Source organism: Pteropus alecto, unplaced genomic scaffold, assembly GCF_000325575.1.
Source record: "Pteropus alecto unplaced genomic scaffold, ASM32557v1 scaffold7, whole genome shotgun sequence".
In the NCBI taxonomy this organism is placed as follows: domain Eukaryota; kingdom Metazoa; phylum Chordata; class Mammalia; order Chiroptera; family Pteropodidae; genus Pteropus; species Pteropus alecto.
The window spans coordinates 22,617,207-22,630,752 of record NW_006494614.1 but is presented as its reverse complement, the minus strand read 5'-3'; the positions used below and the strand labels follow the sequence as shown (position 1 = coordinate 22,630,752).

Below are 13,546 nucleotides of genomic sequence, written 5' to 3'. Positions count from 1 at the left end.
TCTTTGTTCTTTTTGGTACAATTTTAGTTTTCTCTTCTGTGGAATAGGAATGATCATGGGGTCTACATTTCATAGTATTGTCGTAAGAGTTAAATAAGATAAAGGCACGCTGCATTTTTAGTAGGGTGCTTGGCACACAGTGCTTAATAAATATAAACTATTGTGATAATTATGTTGGAAAAGGGGAAGAGGGTGACAGTGGCAAATGACTGTAAGCAAGTGGATAATTAAGAAACGTGAATACTCAGAGTTCACTAATATAAAACTTTGTCATTGGCACGATTTTGGTTTGAGTTCTGTTTGATTAATCCATCCACATTTAGTCAGCTGCTTAACTCAGACTGGAGGGATGAAGGAATGCTTCCTTTAAAGATAAGTAGAAACTAACAGAAGTGTGGATATTTCAAGTAGAGGAAGCAGTAGGAGCAAAATCCCTTAGAGGCAGTAGGAACAGACTAGAGATCTGGAACCACAAGGAATCATGTGTGACTAGACAGCAGTGAAGCCAGGGCAGGGAAGAGTAGAGAGGAGATAAGGTAGATGACACTTGTGGCCTGGTTAAGGAGTTTGAACTCTGTCCTTATATGATGTGAGTGAACTATTTCAGGCTTCTAAGTGAGGATATGCAGTGATCAGATTTGCATTTAAGAGTGTCATAGTTTGGAGAATAGCAAGACTTGGGGCAGGGAGACCAGTTAGGAGGACTAATTCAGGTGACAGGTGATGGTGATTTCCTACTGTGTGGTTAGAGGTGGTGAAAAGTGGTTCTGAGAGATTTAGGAAGAACTTTGAGAGTACCTAGTTTTTCTTGTGTATTTTTTTCTTTTCATCTTTCCTCTTTCGTTCTCCCTCATGTATTCACTTTTAAAAAAATTAGCTTTATTGGAGTATAATTTACATACAGTAAAAGACAGACAATTTACGATAAAGTTCAGTGAGTTTTAGGGGAAAAAATATGTACCCCTGTGTAACCACCACCACAACTCGTACATAGAACCTTTCCTAAACTCCAAAAGGTTCCTTTGTGACTCTTGTCTCCTCCTCTGGCCCAGTTAGCCACTGATCTTTTTATCAGTGTAGATTATATTTGTCATACACCAGGTACTCTTTTGTGTTTGACTTCTTTGAGTATGTTTCCAAAATTCATCCCTGTTTTTGTGAGTACTATTAGACCGTTCCTTTTTTATTGGCAAATAGTAGTTCTATATGGGTACACCACAGTTACCACACTTGGTGTATCCATTTACTTGTCGATTTGCCCATTGACTTTTCAGATGTCTTTCCTACTGAACAAGTCTGTGTTTTTTTCCTGGAACACATAGTATTAAAGGGCTTTTATTTATTTATTTATTTTTGGGGGGCGTTAAAATGCTTTGTTAAATTACTAATATTTATTGAATAATTTTATATTCTTGCTTCTGAGTTTTAAAAGTGGCAAAATTAGTGTGTCATCTCAAAAGGTGAACAAGCAGGAAAATAATGCTTCCATTAAAGTAATCAGCTACGTATGTAGAAATTGAGTAAACAGATGTGTGAAAGGCTTTTAGATAAAATTCTTTTTCATGGATAAATCGCCTTTGCTGCATATATAACTGTCTCATAATGCTTCGGGGTAATTCAGCAAGTATAGCACTAGAAATGGTGTTTGTCCATACTGATCATAAGAAGTGTATAAATTGCTTTATAAGTTTTGTCTGCTGCTCTGCTGTTTCAGTACATTAATCCACTCTTTTTTTCTCAGCCTTTTTTGTTTTGATTAAACAGTTGATTAAAACTTTAATTTTTCCTATTTCAGCTCTATTTTATTTTCCATTCTTAAAATAGTTATTATAAGTAAAAAAAAAAAAAACTCATTTGTGCTCTCCTGCTACTTGGGACAATGTGCCTTCATGCTTCAGAGCATTAGTATTTCAATAGTAACATTGACTAAAACTGAATCACTGGGAAAACTTAATTATTTTTTAAATACTTCTATTATGACCTTGTCTCAATACATTTAAAATTTTATAGCATAGTGAGATCCATTTTAAATGAAACACTATTCTGTAATTAATATTTAAGTTTTAGAAAATCCACACGGAAATTTTTAAAAAGCAATACATTCTTTTCGTGTACTACTTTCTTTTGTTACACACTTCTAAGTACTTCTGTATCTCAGAAATACATGGATTTTTCTTTCCTGTGCCTGTCAATTCTGATTACCTTCTTTTGTTTTTTTTCTCCTGACTTTTCATCTGCATTCCACAGATTTCCTCCTCTGATGCTCCTCTTCAGCCTTTGGTAGCCTCTCCTTCTCTTCAAGCCGCTGTTGAGAAAAACAAATTGGAGGTATGGTAGTGTGTTTAGCCAGCTGCATTATGTAGTGTGTTCAATGGTAAATGAACTTCCTTTCACAATGTGCCATAATTTGGGAATGCTATAATAGTTATTTAAATTTTGAATGCTCTCCCATATTAAACATGTTAACTACAACAATTTCTAGAATATTTTCCTATGCCACAGGTAGGATTAAAGGGTTTTATATTTAATTTCAGAATAACTGATTTATTGGTACCATAGATAGATCTCAACATTTTAGAAGCAATTAGCTTTTTGTTGTTTTTTCCATTAGTACCTTGTACTTACAGGAGCTTTTTTTTTTTATTTGCTCTTGAATTCTTTGATCTACTAGGAAAGTCTGATTAAAATGGTTTCTTTCCCTGATTCTGTTACAGCATTTGAAGAAAGCTTTTTTAAAGCAATAGTAACCATCATATAGATACGATATATGTAATATAGAATCATAACTTTTGAATCATCGGTGATAATTTTTAGAGTGTGTTTCAGATAGGAGAGGTCAGGGTGTCTACTCCTTGATAAATGATATGCTAAACATGGGGCATACAAAGATAAAATATATATACTTTGCCCTCAAGAAGCTAACAGTCTAATGGAGGAAAACAGATAATTTACAGATTTCTAATGAAACATAATGTGTGCTGAGATTGACATAACACTCGCTGCTATTAATATAGGAGGCATGCTTTTGATGCATCTTAAATTCCTAATTAGTATTAGCTATAAGGATTAAGATGCATTCCATAGCGAAAACATCTTAAAAAAGACCTGTGGGCAAAGTAGAATGTTTTGGGGATTTTCAAGTAGAATGACATAGCCAGAACATGCATAGGATAGGGACAGAAGTAAGTGAGGAACCTTCTTGTGAGCCTAATGATAGAGTTAGGTCTTCATTTTGAAGGCCCTGGCACTTTAATGTTGAGTTTTAAGAGTAAGAAGGTCTGACCTTGTCTCAAGAGTAAGAAATCTGATTTTCATGTTATAATACTGCTCTACTCTCTCTCTAGAGAGTGAATTTTGTTCTGGCGAGTATGGAAAAAACTTGAAAACCTGTTGCTCTAATCCATTATTAAAACCATGGGAGCATGTGCTAAAATGGTGGCAGAGGGAATGAAAAGGAGAGTATAGTTTTAAGAGATCTTGAAAAGAGAGAATCCATAGGATTTAGTAATCAATGGATTGTTGAGGTGCTTTTGAAAACTCTGATGACTCCCAGTTTTTGGCTTGAGCATCTCAGTAGGTGATGGTGCTATTCAGTGAGAAAAGGGTACAAGCTGAGGAGGAAGAACAGATTTGAGGAGAGAAAAGGAAGGGAGATGAATTAGAAGTTGGATATGTTGAGTATGAGGTGACTGTAGGACATCCAGATGTCTAGTAGGTGGTTGAATATACAGGTCATATCCCAGAGAAAAGATTTTGGATGGGGAAGGAGGTAGTAAGAGAGACAGACAGACAGACTGACTTGAACTTTAGAGTTCTTAAGAGTCCTCTATAGCACTAGACTTTAGAGAGCACCCCAAGGCAGTCCATTTAAGATGCCTATTCATTCTTTTTTTCTTATCCTTTTAAAATTTCTATTTTTGTGTATGCTTTATAATGTGCATAATATAGTCCTATATATGTGCTTTATAAATAAATACATTTATATGTGGTAGAGTATGTTCACAACTCTTTAAGATAGGAGTGCATAATCAAAAATTTTGGAGAACATATCTTTAATTCAATCACTTAAATATAGTTTGATTACAATGAACCCAAATATGGACTTTTCTCTATCTTATAGGACTTCAATAGTTATTCCAGTTTTCTTACTCAGGAGGTCTCCTGTTTCACTGTGTATTTATATACATAGCAACAGAGTTTCAGGAACTATTATTTTACAGTACCAAACACTGCTGTATTTTGTCCTTGTTCAGAAAATAGTTTAAAACAACTTAGGTTCTCATAGTACTCTATGATCTTGCAGCAGCTTTTGATTTTAAAGTAGGATGTGATCTGTGGGTAAATCTGTATGATCTGAGTTTAAAGCTCATGTTTTAAATGTTACTTCAAAGCCTATGTCATGATATCTACCATGTTGGAATCAGAGTAGATGCCAGCCATATTTTGACAGCTGAAATTCCAGTTTTAAGGAGCATCGAATCATTCTCTCTGTCTATTAAACATTGAACTAATTTATTTTTGTTAATTTCTTATGTGCTTACCAATCATAGTGTTTAGAGGGACAAGCTTCTTCCCAACTCTCATGGCAATGGCTTCCCTGAGAAATAACAGTTCTGAGCGGTTACAGAGCAGTTCATTCCCAGTATATGAGTGACAGTATTCAATCACATTACTTTGCTCACCAAACTTGACTAATATCTAGAAAACATTTTGTAATATATAAAGAATTTTTGCAAACCTCATTTGTTCTTCACTTATAAAGTGGGGATAATATTACTTACGTTGTAAAGTTGTTAGGATTAAATGAATCAAAACTGTCTGGCACATAGTAAGGGATCAGAAAATATTATCTGCTGTTGTAAGGAAGAACAATGCCAAATAGCGGTGCTCCACTGGATGGCAGTGAATGGTGAGACTTGAGAGTTTGGGTTCTGTTGTCCCATGGCCTTACCATTGATTAGCTGTGTTGTTTTGTGCTTTTCTAAGATTTTGTTTCTTCATTTATAAAACAACAATAATGACAGGTTTTTTCTTCAGACAGTTATTCTAAAAATTAAATGAGAAAATAAAATGCTATCACAGTGCCTTGCCCATAGGAAATTTTATTATATCTCTTACGTTATAGCCCAGGAATTGCCAGTACTATCTTTCCTGATTTACAAATAGTAAATATTCTACTCTTGAAAGAGGTAGTGTCAAACACCATTTTAAAGGCACAGGCATAAATGCAGCCTTTAGGCATTTTGACTAAGTTTTGTGTGTTTATTATTCTGCCTTTCCTAGATTTATTAGTTTATATTTTCATACTTGCTACCAGGAAATTAAGGTCAGATCAATACTCAGTTGCAGTGGTCTTCCAGATCTAGGTTTCTATGTATCTCTTCCCTCTAAACGCGTTATGAATAATGCTCTTTATTTAATCTTTATTTCATTTTTCTTTTTTCAGACTGTTTGTAACCCTTAAATTTTTAATATTATATCCTGTTTTATCTTTCTTGGACATGGCAAATTGTGATCATCATACCATTATAGTTTACTGTTGGATTGCACTAACTATGCAGTTGGCTCTGGTCCCCAAACACTATATTTAACATTTTATCATGAGAAAATTATTGTATTTGCCATTTTTAAAATCACAACACTGTGGGGAATGTTTTATGATTGTTTTTAAAAATTAAAGTGATTATACCCTTTCCCTCTCATGTTTACATGTTATAATCTGTGTTTATCTGTGCGATAAAGAATTGAGGCCTGGTCAGTTCAACTACTTTTTTCCTTATTCAAATTTCAACTTTATGATTGCTGTTAGGAAGCCTAACCTTATGTAAAGATGCAGTGAAAATTTATTAAATAGAGATCTCATTTGTTTAAAACAAACTCTGAAATATCAAAGTTCTAAATTCTCAGCTCCATGTTAATTTTTTTAAGAAACAGTATTTTTATTGTATTTCAAAATGTGATCTCAATGAGTATGAATTTGCTATGTTAACTTATGTGTTAGTATCGCCAGATATTGTCATCGTTGAATATTTGTATCTTTCTCATGACAACTTAAAATAAAAATGTGTTAAGAGCTGACATTATTTGAAAAGTAGATTTATCAAAAACCTCGGGCTATGTTTTAGAAAGAAAAAGAAAAAAAAAAGGAAGAGAAAAAGAGAGAAAAGGAACCAGAAAAGCCTGCAAAATCTCTTACAACAGAAAAGGTAAAATTCCTTTTTTTTTTTAATCTATGAAGTTTACCATCATATTTGTATACTTATATTTGAATGACTTTAGGGATATTAACAATATGCAAATAATCATTCTTCAACAATGTGTTTTGAGTGAATACTGTGTACTAAGCATGCCCTCTAGCTTGTTTTATATGATTGTAGTTAGTTACATATGTGTGGGTATAGATCATGTGAGTTCCTCAAGGTAAGTGTTTTCTTATTAATGACATAATGAATGCAGTAATAGCTTGCATGCACAATGAGACTTCCATGAAAGTTTATGAAAAGATAATTCCTGAATAGGCTTTCTGAAAAGACCGTATGCTTAATATTAGCATTTGAATTGGATTTCGAAGTATAGATAGGATAAAATGGAAGACAAGGAGTGTATCAGTTGGAGAGTAAGAACAGACATGGGAACTGAAAATAGACAAAGTATGTATGCGTAGGAAAAGAGTTTGAAAACAGATATGTTTATGTACAGAAAGTAGTGAAAAATTAGACCAGAATGGTAGATCGAGCACAAATTGTAGAAGACCTTAAAGTCTAGGTTGATTCTTTTTTAGAGAAGAAGCCTGTTGAAAGCATTTCAAAGTTTCTAAAGTAGATGATACACATAATTCACAAGGTTCTTGTGGAAGATTATTTGGATAGATGTGATTAGACAAACTAGCAGTATAGAGAACATTAGATTTTTGTAAAGGAATTGGTTAAATGATTTATGGCGGCTTGGCTTTGAATGCATTTCATCATATAACTATGGAAGCATGGTAAGGAAATTGTCAGCAAAGGGCATTTTCTTATGCCATATTTGTATCATCGTAAGTTTTAGTATTTGCACTGCATTAATAAAATTTTATATTTTATATATTTCTAGCTCATGTTATGACATTTTCAAATGTAGGTGGAAATGAAAACTAAATTTTAGGATTTAAAAAGGGTATTTTGTACCTCACATTCATTAGGATGACTACTATCAAAAAAAACAAAGTAACAAGTGTTGGTGAGGATGTGGAGAAATTTGAACCCTTGTGCACTATTGGTGAGAATGTAAAATGGTGCAGCTGCTGTGAAAAACAGTGGTGATTCTTTAAAAAAGTAAAAATAATTACCATATGATCCAGTATTTTTACTTCTAGGTATATAGCCAAATGAATTGAAAACAGTGACTCAAACAGATGCTTGTACACCCATATTCATAGCAGCCTTATTCACAATAGCCCCAAAACATATTCTACATGTGTTCTAGCTACTGTGATATCCTGTGTGATTTAAGTGTAAGGCTGACACAGTAACCTTAAGAGTGATTCGATCTGACAGTTTGGTTGCTTTCAACTAACTTATGCTGCCACCATTTTGTATGCGTATATTTAGAAAGATACATGGAAAATTTTCTAAATATTTGGATTGAACGTGGCAACTATTTCAATACCTTCAGTGTATAAGGCATGCTAAAGGGTTGGGAGGAATATAAAAATGATGAAGATAGATAGTCTCAAGAATCTTAAAATTCAGAAATAGGAAGTGATTGAAAAGGGATGATTTGAAAAATAACTTTAACAAAAGGTTGATACAGTACATAAAACAGGAGAGTTATAGAGCATGGAGATTAAAGAAGCGAGTGTTAACATGTTGGGATTATTAGGAAAGTCTTCATGGAGGTGATTACATTCGACGTGGGCTTTGAAGATTGTTAGGAAGGAGGAGGGGAAGTCAACAGGCAGAGCAAATAGCATGAAAAAATGACAAAATCGTAAGGCATATTTTGGCAGTAATGAACAATCCAGTTTAGAGTATAAGAAAATGAAATATATGACAAAAATAATATTGAGAGAACCTTAAATTTCATGATAAATAGTAGATCACTTCTGATTTTGAGTGAGGGAAGTATATTGATTTGAGCAATCATTTAGTACAGGGGTCTGCAACCCCCCAGGCCGCAGACCAGTACCAGTCCGTGTCCTCTTAGGAACCAGGCCACACAGCAGGAAGTGCATGGCTGGCAGATGAGCGGCAGGCCAACTAGCTGAAGCTTCATCTGTATTTGCAGCCACTCCCCAGTGCTGGCATCACTGCCTCAGCTTCACCCCAGATCATCAGGCATTAGATTCTCATAGGAGCACCGGTTCCTAGTGCCAAAAAAAAAAGTTGGGGACTGCTGGTTTAGTTAGATGATATTCTGGCTGCAGAACGTAAAATGTGTAGAAGAGAGAAGAGACTTTGAACTATAAGCCAAGCAAGAGATAATTGAGGCTTGATGTAGAATGCTGTCTCTAAAAATAAATTAGCCAGCATTTGCTTCTCTTAGAAGAATGATTGACTTTTTTGTTTTAATGCATTTTACCTTGCTTTTTTTAACAAATAAGCTTGTCCAACTTCAAGGATTCATTATATCAAATTCATTCATTTGTTCAGTAAATATTTATTAAGCAGTCTCTGTATATGCAGCACTAGGAAGACAGTGATAAAACAAATATCTATCTGTCTTCATACAACTATATATAGAAACATTTCAAATGCATAAGGTTCTTTATCAAGAAAAGATATTAGTGTGTTGTTATTACCACCACCATTACGTTATATTAGCCAAAAGCATAGAATGACATTATTATTGCCAACTCTCTATATTTATCTCCTGAAAGGTTTTAATTGATCATTAGACTTTAAACTTTATAACATTGGTAAAGAGTTTAAAGACTTGGTACTTTGATTTTAATGATGAATATGCATTTTTTTCAAGGAGTTTTAACAGATGTCAATTTTAGATATATTGGTGATTTATGGATATTGCATTGAATCTAACAGCTCTCTACAGTTCTTTCTCTCCCTAAACCAATTTTGATGACAAGACCTCATTCCCAGAAGCAGTATTCTCAAACTATGTAAGAATTCTTCTACCCCTAGATGTTTCGATTTAGCAAATCTGGGATAGATCTCCAAAATTTGTATGTTTAACACAGATTCTAATGGAGATGAAATGCAGCAAAAATATATTCTTTTCTTTATTTCACAACCACTAATCTTGTAGAAGCCAAATTTCTATGATTCTGTTAAGTAGATGTCCCTGTTTTTTTTTCTATATACCTTAGGACCTTATTTCTATAGCATTGTAAACTTCAAATTTCTGCTACTGAATGCTAGAAGGGAAAGCAGTCCTTCCTTCATGATTGATAGGAAAAACATCTGGAGGAGGATCTGTTTGATATCTGCTAATTTCTGATCTGTAGGAGGTTTAAAGGTGGGTTTGTATAATTAATCGTGGTTCCTTGCAGTGATGAAGAAGAGAGTTGGACATCCCCACTTTTCTGCAAGCTCCTATCCATGCTTTCAGAAAACTGGGACTTTTTTCTCTTCAACCACAGCTCTGGATTAAAGTCTCCACCTCCATTGAAAAGGTTATTTTAAATGACAACCAGTCTAAGTACTTGACTTATTGAGAGTATTCTTTGCTGCTCTTTTGTTCTTTTTTGATTGTTATACTTTTCCTAACTGTTGTATTTCTAAGTTTTCACTCATGTTCACAAAGTTTAAATCTTCTTTGGCTCCATCTCTTTATTGATTGTAAATAGAGATCAGAAAATGAATTTAATATTTATTTTCCACTGCCTGGCTGTTTTGAGTTCCCTGAAAACCAAGTAGAAGCCAGTAAGATCTGTAAGGGAGTAGTGTTACCCATTAAGCCCATTTCAGAGCACCCACGGATGTTGAGAATTGTCTTTCAAACATGAGTGTTTATGATTAATAAAATCTCTTTTTTTAAAAAAAGAGTTAATTGTCATGATAAGACTGTTATTTATATAAATTTGCCTTTATTACAAAATCACAAATCTTTGGGATTTATTTCTCAAAGTATATTGTATTTTTAAATGTAAATTTAGTCCAGATATTTATTTTAAAACTTTATATGGAAAATGTCAAATGTATATACATAACTGTTAGTTTTGGCCCTTGCCCAGTCTTATTTCAGCAAAACCTTTTCTCTCTCTCTCCATATTATTTTATCCATGAATATTTCATTATATATCTCTAAAAGATAAGATCTCTTAAAAAAGAAAATGCCATTATCATATATACCCCCCAAAAGACAATCATTGCTTATTCCTCATCAGATATCCTATAAAGTGTTAGAATTTCCAGTTATCTCATATAAGTCATAATTTTTTTCCCCCCAGTGTGTTAGTTTACATCAAAATGCAGATCAGGTTGGTATGTCATTTAAGCTTTTTAACCTAGCAAGTCTTTCTTCATCTCTTCTTTTTAACTTGTAATTTACTTGGGGGAATAGGTAATCTTTTTTTTTTTTTTAAACAGTAGAATTTTGCTGATTTGCATCTCCATAGTTCTTTTGTCCTCCATAAATAGGTAGTTGATTGAATTCCCATTTGATTTTTTTTTTTTTAAAGCTAGACTGTGTGGCATTACTTTTTCTCCATCAGGAGGCACATAATGTTGGACCGTTTCTCTTCTTGATATATTAGCCCATTTACCTCAAGACCTTTTCCAGCAATTCATCAGGGGCTGCAAAATGGTGATACCGTAATTCTATTGTTTCTTTTTCATTTAGTAGTTGAAATATTTCTGCTAGTTTTACTTACCTGGTTGTATACATGAGAGATAGCTCGATACTTAATTTACCAGTTTTCAGAATAATGAATTGATTCATTAGTATCTTCCAGTTGTGTCCAATTAAGGTTTTTTTTTGTCTCATTATGTGTTCATGAATTTAAACATATATGATGTGTTTTTATGTCTTGCCATTTTAAACCTTTGATGGGAAGCTTCTTCAGGTTGGCTCCTGAGTCTTTTTGTGATGTAACTGCATTAGTATGATAATTTCCTTAATATTTGGTGTGATAATTATTTTAAGCTTATCTTCTGTCCACATCGCCTGCTCCAGACCTGTCATCTGCTATTTTACTAGGGAGCTCTGGTTCCTTTTAGTGGAAAAGTGTATTTCATTACCACATTATAGGTCCTAGGGGTGCTCATTGTCAGGCTGTATATAATATACAGTTTTTTAAATTTAAATTGTTTACTCTCTGTACCTGTCATTTTATAGAAAAAAGTTGTGACTGTTGATAGCAAATCAAGAAGAGAATGTGGACTTGAATTTATTACTTCATAATTTATTGTTTTGTTAGTTGAAAAAATGTGTCAGTGACCTTGTTCGATTTAAGAACTGCTGCTCAAGAATCACAGGCAGCAGTTTTCTTTCCATTCCCATTTCTCCATTATTTTCACTTTCCCCCATTTCTAAATCCTATTTTAGAATATGCTAGCACATTAAATATTTATAGGGTATACTCAGATCTATATATAATGAAAGCCTATTGCTATAGTTTTCATATTATGCTGTTTTGCCACATGTGAATGTATTTGCAATCAAAACAGAACAGGAAGATTATAATAGACATTTCTTTTAAGAACTGGTATCTAGGAGATACTTTCGACTTTTGGGGTAGGATGTTGAGGTAGATAAATGGTTTGTTTATCAGACCTACTTTCCCCATCTTCCCTTTTTTCTTTCCTGGCTTCCTAACCTTCTTTCTTTCAGAGAAAGAAAAGGAGCTGGGTTGATGAACACTAGATCTGTGGTAGCAGAAGACTGTCCCCATAGGGTATTGGCATTCCTCAAACTGGATTGTAATATTTGCTACTGAAAGTATAATCATGGAAGTCTTTTTACTTTTAGTTTATAGAAAAATTATTCTAATAACATTTCCTAGTTATATATTTTTCTTTCATGTTATTTTTAAATAACAGCTTATTTGAAATATAATACACATTATAAAATTCACCCATTAATGTGTACAACTCAGTGGTTTTTAGTATATTGTTCGAATTGCACAGCTATCACCATTGTCCAGTTTTATAACACTTTCATCGCCCCTAAAAGAAACCCCATAGCTTTTAGCAGCCACTGTTATGACAACTACTAATCTTTCTGTCTCTATGGATTTGTCTATTATGGACATTTCATATAAATGGTATCCTATAACGTGGTATTTTGTGACTGACTTTTACTTAGCATAATGATTTCAAGATTTATCCATGTCAGAGTATGTAACAGTACCTTATTCTTTTTGTTGTTGCAGTTAGGGAGCAAAGAAATGGTCATTCTCATCAACAAATTATGAGCTGTCAAGAGTTTTTAAAAATATGCTTAAATGATTCAAGAGTAAGACGAACTAGAAGTAGTCATTTATTAGAGAGAGATTGAAATATAAAATTGCCCATTTCAGGTCTATATACTGTCAGAACCAGAAACGTGGGATTAAAATTTCAGTTTTCTGTGTTTCAATTCTTATTGAAATTTTTAATGTAGTTTTTCACTCTCCTTTTAGTCTGATTTTTCTAAAGTAAGCATAATGTGACTTGAAAATATAAGGAACTAAAAAGAATTGCTTAGACACAGTTGGTAAATGGTGAGAACTATTTATCCTGATAAACTAAGGGTTTAAATTGACTGCTAAAGGGAATATCCTTGATACAATTTTTATTAGAACAGAATATGTTGAAGCCACATCAGAACAAAATTGATATTTTTAAAAATTTGAAATAGGACATCACACATATTGTTACTTAAATCTAAATTCTAATAAGAAAGGAACATTCTGCTGAGTTGGCAGAAACATGCCTCTACTTAAGATCAGTTTGGAAAGACTCGTCTTAGCTCCTGATTTCAAGCAGTGGGATGAATTCAGAATCCCCTGTTTTTCTGTATTCCTTGTCCATAGGGCTATGTAGGACATTGACTTTGATTTTACTCTCTGCTTTGCTTTTACTTTTTGATTTCTGTTACAGGAAGGTGTTTACCTCAATTCTGAGCCTGACTCATCTTATGGGTTTTTTCATTTAATACTCTGTCATGTGTTTGAAGGTTAAAGGATGTGATTAAGGATGAGATTCTGGAGCCATGTTGGCTACAGAATAAGTGAAAACTAATAACTAATTTAGAGAATATCTTCTTTTGGTTAAATAAACTTGACCTAAGATACACACCAAATAGAAATTTACCAAATACAAGGAATAGTTTTTGGATAGAGATATTGTTTAGATTTTCATGTCACTATTTTTATACAGTAAATGTTAGGAAAAAGTCATAATTGATGTTATAAGCTTTGTCAAGAGGAGAAAGGGAGGAGAAAACTATTTGATGGTGATAGGTATGATATATCTTGGTACAGAGACTAGAGAAAATTTGTGAAAATTTTATACATTATTCAAGGTAATTTTGAGCCAGTGATAAAATTTTTATCTAGGACAATCCTGCAAATATTTTTTGTTATTTTTTTTCCCCACTTAATTATATAGAATAAGTTCGGTTACTT

General features: G+C 33.3%; 1 protein-coding gene across 3 annotated transcripts in view; it reads left to right on the top strand.

Annotated features, from left to right (window-relative positions):
• Positions 1-13,546, top strand: part of SMAP1 (small ArfGAP 1) — a 126,220-nt gene that overhangs the window by 64,964 nt on the left and 47,710 nt on the right. Inside the window, exons 5-6 of one of the 3 annotated variants that reach the window (XM_006926400.3) lie at positions 2,248-2,328; positions 6,126-6,206. The exons of 1 other annotated variant lie outside the window; for it this stretch is intronic. In XM_006926400.3, coding sequence (XP_006926462.1) covers positions 2,248-2,328; positions 6,126-6,206 — 162 coding nt within the window. The remainder of the gene's footprint in view (positions 1-2,247; positions 2,329-6,125; positions 6,207-13,546) is intronic. One more of the 3 variants, XM_015600570.2, reaches the window with a different exon arrangement.